This window comes from Candidozyma haemuli, assembly GCF_002926055.2.
Source record: "Candidozyma haemuli strain B11899 chromosome Unknown F_2014730914, whole genome shotgun sequence".
Taxonomy (NCBI): Eukaryota; Fungi; Ascomycota; class Pichiomycetes; order Serinales; family Metschnikowiaceae; genus Candidozyma; species Candidozyma haemuli.
Window position 1 is genome coordinate 85,336 of NW_020289912.1, and position 13,290 is coordinate 98,625.

Consider the following 13,290-nt stretch of genomic DNA (forward strand, 5'->3'; position numbering starts at 1 on the left):
TATCCATGGTCCTTCCTGACAAAAGCATGTGTTTCAACATTTTTTAAGCAGTCTATTACTCACTATTCTTTTACTTCTCCCAATTTGGAGTCCCACATTGGACTTAATGCTCTCTGCGTTACTCTATCACCGTAGTACGGTGAACCACAACCAAATGCAACAATAAGAGCCAATCAAAGCACACAAATAATCCAAAGATGATCTTAAAGCATCCCTTATCCAAAATTCCAACTACTTCGCTTCTTTGCCCTCATTTTTCAGTCCAAGTCGTGTTACTCTTGTCTTCACTGAGATACCACAAACAGAGCTTCTACGCGTCAACTACAAAACAAGCCACTCCAGTAACCAAACCATCTACTCCAACGACCCATAAGACCCCAAATCCAGTATATCCAACAACTCTCCCTATTCCCAGATGGTGGACGTTTCTAACACTGGTTCTTCCTGCCACACCCATACATCTCGGAGGCTCGGTTTTTCAACCCAAGACCTTACGATCTTTCCAGACCACCAATGACTTATGCTAAAAGAATATTACCATTAGTGCTCGTTGCAGCTCTAGCGTGGGCTGATGGCATGGACATGGATATGGGCGAGAAGGTGGAGTTCCATCCGGTCAATGCGGGTTCAAAGACGTTCCATTGGATCCTCACGTTATTTTTACTGTTGATCCTTCCATCGGTGGCGTCAGTGTTGGCGTTTGCCGAGGTTTTCCACTTGGCTTCGGTGCTTCATATTGTTGCTTTTGCATACTCTTTGTTTGAGTCGTTGTTTTTGGAGTTTCCAGACAACGTGGACAACCATGAGAATAGGACATCTACAGGTACAGGCTGGTTTTTGACCTGGGAACTAGGAGTGACTGTGTTTTTGGGGACTTTGATTAATGGGTCTAATATTGTGATGAACAAGTTCTGGCCCCAGAAGGCTAAGAACGCTTACTCGACTCCTTCCAGAGTGGCCATTCGTGCCTACAAGACATTGGCATTTACTTCAACATTGACAGGCTGGGTGCGTGTCTGTATGGCACCGGTTGCCCTTTTTGGATTCTGTTATAATAAGGCTACTGGACAATGTATTGCTCATGGCATTATGGGCTCGTCGTTTATCTTGTATGGCTTCGTTTTGGCCTGGGTCCTTATGGTTCCGTGGATCAGAAATCACCGCAGACTTAATGGTGACCCTAACGTTAAAAGTCAAGAGTTTTACGATTCCTCTATCATGTGCCTTTGGGGTATTGTTAACACTTTCACAGAACATAGATGGGGCAGAGAAGAGTGGAATCATGGCGACTACCAGCACACATCCATGGGTATCATCTGGTGGTGCGGTGGGCTCCTAGGAATGTGGCTCTCCAGAAAAGATAATAACAGATCTGTGGTGCCAGCGTTGCTCTTGATCTATACCGGTTGGGCCATGTCTGAGCATTCGCAGCATTTGGTGATCTCCACAAAAGTCCATGGACTTTTCGGGCTCGTTCTTATGTCTGGTGGGCTTTCAAGAATAATCGAGATTTGCTTCTTGCTAAAGGATAATGGTGCTAGTGACAACGGCAAGATTCTTGCATTTCAGCACATTCCCCTTTCAGTTTGGTGCTTTCGGGTATCTTGTTCATGTCTGCTAATGAAGAACAACTCAACTTGGTACACGATTTGGGTGCCGACCACTCTTCCTATATTTTGGTTGTCAGTGGTGCTGGCTTCATGATCTATTTGTGGATGCAAATGCTTCTTACATTGTACTTGAGATTGGTCGGGTACGACGAGAATGGAGAGCTTACCAAATTGGACGGTTATGCTAACCTTTCTGCAAATGATATCGAGAACTTTGAGCTTGACGACTTGAGCGATGAAGATAACCGGGAGATTACTCCGTAATTGGGGGATGAGGCTTTTGCAGTAGCATCTAACCAGGCAATATATCTGCTCTTGAGTATAATCAAGGCTAAAACTTATAAGAGTTAAGCATTTTGGGGCAGTCAAGCAGTGAATTAGGTATTTATGAGATGTGGACCGGTCTCCAGCGTGATCTCGAGTATTGATTGTAGCTTTGGATCGGTTAACAAACGTTTTGGCAAGGCAGAGAGATTGCTCGTTGATCTGTCAGGTTCCAAGTACTCAAACCATACTTTCTTTTATCATCATGCTTATCTTCTCGGATGAGGAGCTGAGGATACGAGAGGTGCTTTGAGCAAGGGTGCCAATGGTTGCGCTCCAGGTCAATTTAGAAAAACAGGAATATCTCCAAGAAGCTACGAAACTTTCAGACATTTCGTTGTACTCATTAATGAAAAAAAAAAAAAGTTTGTGTCTTCACCAGTGGGCGGGCATCGAATAACACGATTCCATAGCGGCTTAATCATCTCAGTACGACCCGCCTTATGCAACTTACATCAACTTGTAATTGTGGTGCCTTTTTTCTCCAGTTTGTAACTCAGCGCTAAGGCACTAAAAAGCGCACGGCTCCGATATGCGGCAATTCCTTCCAATCCAACAATCAAAGATAGCTTGATCCCTACGGGCCGACATTACCAAAAAAGGAAAATCAAAGATGTGGTTCACTCGGCGTTTAGAAGCCTGGTTAGTCTTGTGAGTGTCCTATAGACGAATACCCTTGAGTTTGCTAGCTTCGTTCTTGAGTCTACAACTACTATCTGACTGCTACTTTCCAGAGGTTGCTATATTTCCGATAATTTAACAAAATTAAATAAAAGAATGTTCTCTTTAGATATTCTGAACATCATCTCACCAGTCTAATCTAAACGTCGAGTTGAGTGAGTATTGCTTTAGGCTGCGAATAGTTGATGCAAGGCGCTTCATTTCACGGGAAGCGCCACAGATAGCAGCTTCCTTTTACAAACTTGCGCCGTTTATTGGTGGGATAGTATTTCAGAAGGAGATATTAAGCGAGATGGTTAGAATCTTCCTACTTCCTTTGCGTCAACTATTATGCCGGCTTTAATCAAGTTGAGTGCTTTGACTGGACCAAGGCAACTCATTTCTCTTCTTTTACTTCTTTCGTAGGCTAGTTTATCACCTGAAGACCTTCTTCAATCCCGCTTTTCATCCATCGGCTGTTCAACTTCCAGTTCAAGCCGACGCAGAAAGAGTAATACGTCGTTTTCAAAGGACCCAAGAAAATTTTCACACTTTTTGACGTCGTTCCCCTGTGCCAAGATTTAATGACAGGCAACTTTGCCGCTAACAGAACTGTATGAACTGGTGAACCTGGAACTGTGGCTATAGTCACAAGGATCTAATACACCACCTACCAGCGAAAATACCACAGAAATCAAGGGACCCCGTCTTGTGCACCATGGTAATTTGGTAAATTTCAAATTTTCAAAGAACTAATTTAACTGTTGATTACACCCTTCCGTGCCCTTAGAACGCTGCAAGAGTAGTCAAGTGGTTGCTGATTGACTTGTACTGCTCCTGCTTTTTCCTTGGCGACGTCAATAGTCATTCTCTGTCAAGAATGGTGATCACTGGAAAACAACAAGAAGAAAAGTGTTTGAAGCTGCCGGGCGCTTATCCATTATCCATGCGGCTCTATCGGTTCGGTGCTGTGGTTGGACCATCGCATTGCGGAGCTGTAAAGCCTCACTTTTTACGATACTCTGGAGATGAAGAAGTCTTTACGTGATGCACATCTCTACTAAAGACAAATCTGTTAGATTCATAAAAAAGAGAAAATAACTAGCACAATGGTATTCAGGAGCCACTCTTGCTAGCGGTATTTGTCGGCAGCTGTCAAAGTGTGGTGGAGTCTTGGCAACGAAGGGCTCTGTGGTGAGACTAATTTGCGGTTATTTTCAGAAAATCATCTTTGCATCATCTATGGCATCACCACTCAACACAAGGCGTCTTGATTGTATTTGTTTTACTGGAATTTTTTTTCTTTTTTTTTACATGTTGGATGTACCAGAAATGTAGACATGCTTTAAGTGGATGCCAAAATGGGCTTCTCTCTGGTATTCTTAAAAAGATAATAAAGACAGCCTATCATTGCCAAATCAAAATTGGGGGAATCATATAAATCTCTCAATTTAAAAAACCATGCATGATATTCCACAAAAGGATATTGTTGCATTTGCTTTCGTTGCATATTTTGCAACCATTTCAAAAAAGCTGTGGCTGAATCTTCTAAGTTCAGAAGAGATTATAAAAGGCCTTGAAAATCATCAATTTTTCACTTCTTCATCACTTGATAATGTCTGAGAAAGAAAATCCTCTTGTTGGTATTGCTAGCATTACTAGTGACCATAACACGAGAGACCCTGAGACTTTCGAAATCGACGTGGATGCTGCCAACAGACAACATGTTGGGTTGAGAGATTCCTTGGGAGAGCTTACTGTGGACCAGAAGTTCTATATCCTTAAGAGAATTGAACAGGAGAATCTTGAGGACCTTGATGATTTACCTCCCAGTGCAGTGTTCATGATTGACAAGGTTGCCCATCTTGATATTAACGAAGCCTCAGTTGTGCTTCAGAAGTTCTTGGAGGATCATAAAGATGATGTTAACATCAGTATTGAGTACTATGACTTTATTGAGCTGCTTGCTCAGTACCAGTCCTCTGAGGTGTCTTACGAATCGTCTGAAAAAGCTGGCTCCTTATCATCTGGGAAAGCCAGGAACGATCTGAGTTCTAATGAAAAGGAAGATGCAATTGTTCATGAGCTTTCTGTTGAATCCGATGAGCCTGCCAAGTGGAACACTATCTTTGATTGGGATTTACAGGCTAGAACTGAAGCTGGTTTGATTGCTTTCTGGTCACCTTACCCAGAAGTTAGGGCCGTCACTGATCCTTTTGATGATCCAGAAACACCTTGTGAGACAGTCAGAGTTTACTTTCTTGGATTACTTTGGGTTATTATTGGAACTTTTATTAACCAGTACTTCACCGAGAGGCAGCCTGGTATTGGTTTGGGTTCAAGTGTGGTGCAACTTTTTGTCTATCCATTGGGTACGCTTCTTTCTAAGATTCTTCCTGCTAAGAAGTTTAAGGTTTGGAGATGGACTCTTGATCTTAACCCTGGCCCTTGGAGTCATAAAGAGCAGATGTTGACCACCTTGTTTTACAGTGTCAGTGGTGGAGGTGTCTATGCCTCGTACTTCATTGTGACCCAGAAATTAGAAATGTTCTACAACAACCCTGACTTCGATTTTGGTGGTCAGATTCTTCTTGTCTTTGCTTCCAACTTTTTGGGTTTTGGATTGGCGGGAATTTTCCGTAAGTTCGTCATTTACCCTGTCACAGCAGTTTGGCCAACCATTCTTCCTACACTTGCAGTTAACAAAGCCTTGACTAAACCAGAAAAGAAGGAGAACATCAACGGTTGGAAGATTTCCAGATACTATTTCTTCTTCATTGTCTTTGGTATTTCCTTTGTGTACTTCTGGATTCCAAATGTCCTTTTCAATGCTCTCACGTACTTCAATTGGATCTCTTGGGCTGCGCCAGAAAACTTCAATGTGGCAACCATCACGGGATCATTCACAGGACTTGGACTTAACCCAATCACTTCGTTTGACTTCAACTTGATTGGTACTAGTGGATTTGCTGTTCCTTTCTTCGCACAATTGAATCTGTACTTGGGAACCGTTTCTGCGCTTTTCATCATTGCAGGTCTTTGGTGGACAAACTACAAATGGACCGCCTACTTGCCAATTAACACAAACCGTATCTTTTCCAACACAGGTAAGCCATACTCAGTTACAGCTATTTTGGGAGAGAACAAGCAACTCGACCAACAGAAATATGAGCTTTTGGGTCCACCATTCTACACTGCTGCAGATCTCGTTGTCTATGGAACTTTCCTTGCTTTGTATCCATTGAACTTCTTTTACGTGCTTTTGACTGACTGGAAGAAAATTAAGGATGCTCTTGTTGGTTTAGGAAGATCCTTCAACTTCAAAAAGAGAAGTTCCACTTACGATGGTTTCGAAGATCCCTTCAGTACCTCGATGAAGAGATACCCTGAAGTTCCAGAATGGTGGTTTACTATCATTTTAGTCATTTGTGTGGTTCTTGCTATTATTAACGTTCAGGTTTATGATTTGCAGACCCCAGTTTGGACTATCTTTTTCGCTCTTGGATTGAACTTTGTCTTCTTGCTTCCATTTCTCATTGTTTATGCTTCAACAGGAAGCAGTTTGTCCATTAATGTTTTGCTCGAGATGATTATTGGCTACGCCTTGCCAGGTAACGGTATTGCTTTGAACTTTGTCAAGACCTTGGGTACCAACATTGATGTTCAAGCCGAGAATTATATCACCAACCAAAAGCAAGCACACTACTGGAGAATTGCTCCAAGAGCACTTTTCAGAGTTCAAATACTTTCCGTTCTCGTCCACAGTTTAGTTGCCACAGGTACTGTCAACCTTGTGTTGAATACCGTGGAGGACTTGTGTACTCCATTACAGCCACAAAGATTCACCTGTCCAGGCTCCACTACTATCTACTCAGCCTCTGTTATCTGGGGTGTCATTGGTCCAAAGAAGGTTTTCGGTGGACTTTACCCTATCTTCCAGTGGTGTTTCTTGATCGGTTTCCTTTTGGTTATCCCATGTTGGGCCCTTAAGAAGTACTACGGAAGAACTCTCATTGGCAAGTACTTCCATCCAATTGTCTTCAGTGTTGGTATGATGGGCTACGCTCCTTACAACTTGTCTTATGCTACGCCATCTATTTACGTTGGTTTTGCTTCCATGTACTGGGTTAGAAAGAGATATACTGCCTGGTGGGAGAAGTATAACTATATCCTTGCCAGTGGTATTGGAGGAGGTATTGCTTTCAGTGCCATCATTATCTTTTTCGCTGTCCACTACCATGGCTATTCCATCTCGTGGTGGGGTAACGATGTGAACTCTACCGTGCTCGATTACTATTCTCCTAGGAGACTTAATGCTACAGTCGACGCTCCAGACGGATACTTTGGCCCTAGGAGAGGTAACTTCCCTTGATTGCACTTCCCTGTTAATTTCTAATGTTTTTGTTTTAATGGCTTCTGGCTATGTCGTTATTATAGACCAGGAAAGTGTCGTTTATCTTTAAAAAAATGTATTTTGTGCTCTAAGTTGTAGGATAAGATTCTCGTTTGTAAAGTTTTAAATCTTGAAACTCACTTGACGTCAAAATACGCTTAGTACTTATTTTGACTGAGGCTAAAGAAGATTACTAGTATATCATTGGAGGTAGAACTGAGGGGCACATTTCCACGAGGTACAAAATACCTTTTTGGTATTCGTCTAAAGCCATTATACCAAATTTGACGCGGAATGCAACTTCATGCTGTTGAAGCATGAGGAAGGGAAATCTAGGAATTGCGTTTCCTCACATCAAAATATTTCATAGAAAATCATATCGATTCATAACGAAAATCACTGCATTCCATAGCATCAGCAGACATAAGTCATCTTATTTTTTTTTTTTTTTTTTTTCGGTGGTCTTATCTGAAACTGGCTTGTTTGGCTCATGTTTCAAATGTCTGACCTGAAACCTCGACTAAGATGGCTACTATATAAACCCAGTATCCCTGCTTAAGTTTTCTGATTTCCCTTTTTTTCTTTCATTGTTCTTGCTCGGTATTAAAGCTTGTTTTTACGCTCCATTGACTTCACCAATTTCAGGGATGAGAGCCAACACAAAAATGAAGAAGGGAAACAAAGGTAAGCAGCTGCAAGCTGATAATTCCAAGGCCCCTTGCAGTAACTTGCCTCGGCCTCCAAGACCACCCCGCCCACCTAGGCCTTCGAGGGAGCCTCGAGAGCCAAGGGAACCTAGACAACCGAGGCCTCCAAGACCACCACGCGAAGCTCGGCCTCCCAGAAGGCCAAGATCTCCAAGAGAACCTCGTGAAGATAGCAATAATTAGTAAGGTAAAGGGGGGGCCGCTTTTTGTCTATATAGTGATAAGTATCTCATTGAATCTATTGTTTAAGTTCCTGTAAGGTTTATCCAAATGGTTGCTCTTGTTGTTTTGTTATTTCTTGTTTGATTTTATTGGCATCATATTACCCGCTATAATTTGCTTACCTCTCTGTGGTGATCAGTAGACAAAGGCTGCTTCGTATAGCGTTAACCAGCATACTTTGCGCTTCAGGGGCCCCACTCTCTCGTCAAAAAAATTCTGGCTAGCTCTATCGTCCTGAAGTATAAATAATCTCGAATTGTCATCCTCCTTTTATTTTTTCTTTTTCTTCCCCACCACCACAGAATGTCAAACAACTCCAATCAATCTTCCTCCGGTGGGAGCAGCTTGCCTCGCCCACCAAAACCTCCTCAGCCTCCAAGACCACCAGGAGCTCCTAGAGAGTCCAGGGAGCCTAGAGAGTCTAGGGAGCCTAGACCTTCAAGGGAAGCCAGAGACCCAAGACCTCCCAGACGGTCTTAAACTGCTTTTTAAACTGTTTTTTTTTTTTCCTTTTTTTTATCTCTTGTCTTTATAAATAAGTAAATACAAGTTTTTTTTCTGGAAATTTAGCTTAGGAAAAAATTATATGTAAAGATCTTGAATTGAGTGTCGCTTTTCTTATAGTAGTTATCTGTGTACTCAATATCTATACTGATTGATCTTTCCTAACAGAATGTGTAATTTTCCTTGGATTTATTCCAGGATAAGACATTACTATGGTTAAATAGGAACCATGATCTCTGTTATGTTTTTCTTTGTTTTCTTTTTTTTTTTTTTTATTTCAATAAAAATGTCTAAATTGTCACTATTTACTTAAATTATGGGTAATGGCCGGCTCTTGGTCCAAAGTATCCACCAGGGGCATCTAATGTAGCATTGAGTCTTGAAGGGTAAGTGGCTTCAAGAACATTGTCGTTGACATTATTACCCCACCAAGAAATTGGTTTCGAATGGTATTGCACAGCAAAGAAGATAATGATACTGCTAAAAGCAATACCTCCTGAAAGACCTCCTGAAAGAAGATAGTTGTATTTCTGCCACCACGCAAGCTTGTTACTCTTCAAGTAGTACATGAAAACAAACGACAAGTAGAGAGCTGGTGTGTAGTAGCTGAGGTTATATGGTGCGAAGTTCATCAAACCAGCAGCAAATACAACCGGATGGAAATACTTCACTACCGCATACTTCCCGAAATATCTCTTAGCAGCCCAGCAAGGGAAAGCAAGCAAGAAACCAATCAAGAAACACCATTGGAAGATAGGATAAAGACCACCAAAGACTCTCTTGGGGCCAATGACACCCCAAAGCACTGATGCAGAGTAGAAGGTGTTTGTACCAGGGCAAGTAAATTTTTGGGATTGACCAGGCATACAGTAGTCATCAATGGTGTTCAATGTAACGTTCAAAATACCAACGGAAACCAAACTGTTGAGAACAACAGACACCACCTGTACTCTAAAGAGTGCTCTTGGAGCGATTCTCCAGTAGTGGGCTTGCTTTTGGTTGGTGATATAGTTCTCAGCCTGGGCATCAATGTTGGTACCAAGAGTCTTAACATAGTTCAAAGCGGTACCGTTACCTGGTAAAGCATATCCAATAATCATCTCAAGCAAGACGTTGATCGACATACTTGTACCGGTTGACGCATAAACTATGACGAATGGAAGCAAGAAGACGAAGTTCAAAGCGAGTGCAAAGAAAATTGTCCATACTGGGGTCTGTAAATCATAGACCTCAACAGTGATGATGGAAAACACGATAGAAATAATCAAAATAATGAAAAACCACCATTCAGGAACTTCTGGGTAGACTTTCATAGAGGTGGAAAAAGGATCATCAAAACCTTCATAAGTTGAGCTTCTTCTCTTGAAGTTGAAAGACTTGAACAAGGAGACGGTTGCAAACAGAATCTTCTTCCATTCGGTGAGAATGACATAAAAGAAGTTCAATGGGTACAATGCAAAGAAAGTACCGTAGGCAACCATATTAGCGGCAGAATAAAATGGTGGTCCTAACTGCTCATACTTTTCCTGGTCAAGCTTTTGGTTGCTATCCAACACCGCCGTGACAGAGTAGTATTGGCCCGTGTTTGTAAAGATCAGGTTCGAGTTGATAGGCAAGTATGCTGTCCACTTATAATTCGACCAATAAAGACCGACAATACAGATGAAACCAACCAAGGAACCCAAGTAGTTGTTAATAGTGGCAAAAAATGGGACACTCAATGGCGCACCAAGAATGTAGTTCCAATCAAAGGTGGTGATCGGGTTGAGCCCCAAACCGGTCTGAGATCCAGAAATAATTGCAACATTGAAGTTGTTTGGGGCAGCCCAGGAGATCCAGTTGAACGTTGAAAGTGCCTGGAAAAGATAGTCAGGAACCCAGAAATACAAGAACGAGGCACCGAAGACAATCAAGAAAAAACTGTAACGCGAGATTCTCCAGCCGTTGATTGTCTCTTTCTTCTCTGGTTGTGCCAATGCTCTGTTGATGGCGAGGGTTGGAAGAAGGTTAGGGAAAATGGCAGCAGTAGGATATACAACATACTTTCTGAAGACACCTGCAAATCCAAAACCCATGAAGTTAGAGGCGAAAACCATAAGGAATTGAGCACCAATCTTAAAGCTTGGGTTAGCGTAGAATCTGTCTAACTTCTGAAGGTTGATGAAGTATGTAGCATAAACTGCACCACCACTGACACTGTAGCAAAGTGTAGCAAGCATCTGTTCCTTATGACTCCAAGGGCCAGGGTTAAGGTCAATAGACCATCTCCAGATGTTGATTTTCTTAGCGGGTAAAATAGCTTCAAGGAGTTTTCCGCAAGGAAAAACAAAAAGTTGCACAACTGCTGAGGACAAAGAGATACCAGGCTGTCTTTCAACAAAGAATTGGCCAATAACTGTACCAAGGACGACCCAAATTATACCAATGACGTAAACTCTGAATGTTTCACATGGAGTTTCGGGGTCGTCGAATGGGTCGGTAACAGCTCTCACTTCAGCGTAAGGAGACCAGTAAGCCACAAGAGCAGCCTCAGTACGAATTTGCAAATCCCAATCGAATATTTTGTTAGTTGCTCCAGACTCTTCAGACGAAAGCGAATGTTCTCTGACGACTGCTTCTTGTTTCTCGTCACTTGAAGAATTATTAAAGTTCACCTTTCCAGAGGTCTCTTTTCCAGGGTAGTCAACCAAGGTCTTTACAAAGTCATAATCTTCGATCGAAACATTGATGTCTCCGTCATGCTCTTCCAAGAAATCTTTTAAAATTACCTCGGATTCGGCAGCACTCAAATGTTCGATCTTCTCCAAAATAAAGGCGGCAGTTGCTGGCAAGTCCTCGAAATTCTCAAGGTTCTCATAGTTCAATCTTTTAATGATATAGTACTTCTGCTCTAAGGTAAGGTCTTCAGCAATCCCTTCCACGGCGTACTGCTCTGATCTAACAGCCTGAAGATCAACTTCATGGTCGGCAGCATCATGTCTGTTTCCAGTACTAGTGATACTAGTAATATGATCAATCTTCTCTGACATGGTTGTTGATCAAACAAAAAAGCATTCAAGGGCATGAAACCACTTCGAATTTATATTCTGGTCTTCTCATGGAAACCATTCTAGGACTGTAAGCCGTGGCTGCAAAAATTAGACGCAGGTTATGCAAAAGCTTCATCGGCTCTCAGCATCTTTTACCGAGCGGCCCGTGGTGTGGGAAACGAGGCAAGTGTGGCGGGCGCAAAATATGATTTGCTAGGCTTCACTTGCGCTAATCAACACAGCAAGAAACCCTTAAATGAGAGCAAATATGACTACCATCTAATATAATTTTTTCAAGCCAAAAAGTTTCGACAGGCCGTTTTGGACAGACATCCAGATTTTGTCATATCTTCTTTCCACAAAAAAGCAATGACAAATTATGTCATATCTACGTAACCGATGGTCACTTATGCGACTTCATAATTTAACCTCGCGTGCGGACAAATGCCTATGGAGAAACCACAGATGTGGCTACTGTCCTACCGATCGCGTGGCATCACTTCTCAGTATCAAGAACTGGTGGGGCTACAAGGTCGGTATGAGACAAACTAAGCCCCTGACAAGTCAAATGAGTAAAACAATTACGGACCATTGTAAAGAAAAATCAAGACGTGGGCACATTTCGTCGCTTTGCATCTTGCCAAGATACCATTTGACAGAATCCTAAGTGATGCCAAGACAAATTGTGGTTGTAGAGAAGCTTTCTTGACAGCCTTTCGCATGAATATTTGGCGGGAGAGCAGAATAGCGCTGGTGCCGATTCAAAGTCATCCCAGCAAGGATATTCGAGTTTGCAAGCTGGTAATTAAGGTAGTGATGAGTTGCCGTGTCTTTTTCATCATGACAGCTTATCAGCCTTGTTAGGTTATGAGCTTTTGCGTGTATCTCTCATGGTGTGTAGAAAAGTGTGGCTTATTAGATCCACATCGTGGTGGATTTCCGATAACAAGAGATCTATGTAGAGTATCGATGATATGTCTATCATCTTTACAGAGACTTCCTGTGTGTGATGTGGAAGTTGCCGTGATTCAATGAGATTTTGTCTCTTCTACTTTCCCTTGACGTCAGCTAAGAGCTTTTGATCTACCTATGAAAGTGCCGCAAAAGTAATAAGCGGTCTATTTGATGGTTATATTAAGTTGCGGCATTATGTAGCTCGTCAAAACATGCAAGGGCCGCCCGATTTTTTTGGATTTTGCAAATCTCTGCCAATAAGAAACCCAATTATGAGATGCAGCAGGAGCAAACTGGGCTGCCTTATAAGAACCGACTACACCGAGACGCCGTGCACCACAATAATTGCACGGCTCGCTGTGATGCCGTTCCTCTCGATAAGACATTTTGGGATAGCTGAAGGTTATCCTGGAAAACTGTGTTCAGCATTAATTTACCATTGATTTTTTTGGGAATGGGTGCTTTGGGTGTGAATTTCAGAGAGCTAAAGGGACATCAAGAGACCATGATTTGGTAATTAAGATCTCATAATTTATTTTAAAAATTCTCATTGTTATATTTCGCTACTATAGTACACGAGCATTGATCCTATTCTACTATTTAATGGTAGATTTATTTATTGTGTCATTGGAAACCTTAGGTTTTACTAACCACATCTTCCCCCCCTTGAAGCAGTCAACCTATCCTACCCAGAACCATCAGAGTAAAAGGTTCCTTGGCTATCCAAGTTAGTATCTTCTTCCCACGCTGTTAATCATGCTACACTCGACACGTTGAGAACAAGTGGCATATCAAGCAGACCTGAAACCAGACAGTCTCTGCTAAATGACTTGACGAGACTTTTCAAATTATTTTTTGGGTCCCAATGGATTGAGCTCTTCATTGAA

General features: G+C 42.0%; 3 protein-coding genes across 3 annotated transcripts; 2 read left to right on the top strand and 1 right to left on the bottom strand. All coding sequences in view use genetic code 12, as the record gives it.

Moving 5' to 3' along the window:
• Positions 1–513: 513 nt before the first annotated feature.
• CXQ85_003754 (uncharacterized protein) lies at positions 514–1,874 on the top strand (the record flags this gene model as incomplete). The annotated part of the gene is made up of 2 exons (XM_025487388.1): positions 514–1,540; positions 1,570–1,874. 2 exons carry the CDS (start codon positions 514–516, stop codon positions 1,872–1,874), a joined length of 1,332 nt encoding a protein of 443 aa, XP_025344404.1.
• Positions 1,875–4,209: 2,335 nt separating this feature from the next.
• On the top strand, positions 4,210–6,966 carry CXQ85_003755 (OPT family small oligopeptide transporter; the record flags this gene model as incomplete). The annotated part of the gene is made up of 1 exon (XM_025487389.1): positions 4,210–6,966. The coding sequence occupies one exon, from the start codon at positions 4,210–4,212 to the stop codon at positions 6,964–6,966; it is 2,757 nt and encodes a 918-aa protein (XP_025344405.1).
• Positions 6,967–8,734: 1,768 nt separating this feature from the next.
• CXQ85_003756 (OPT family small oligopeptide transporter) lies at positions 8,735–11,449 on the bottom strand (the record flags this gene model as incomplete). The annotated part of the gene is made up of 1 exon (XM_025487390.1): positions 8,735–11,449. The coding sequence occupies one exon, from the start codon at positions 11,447–11,449 to the stop codon at positions 8,735–8,737; it is 2,715 nt and encodes a 904-aa protein (XP_025344406.1).
• Between the last annotated feature and the right edge of the window lie 1,841 nt (positions 11,450–13,290).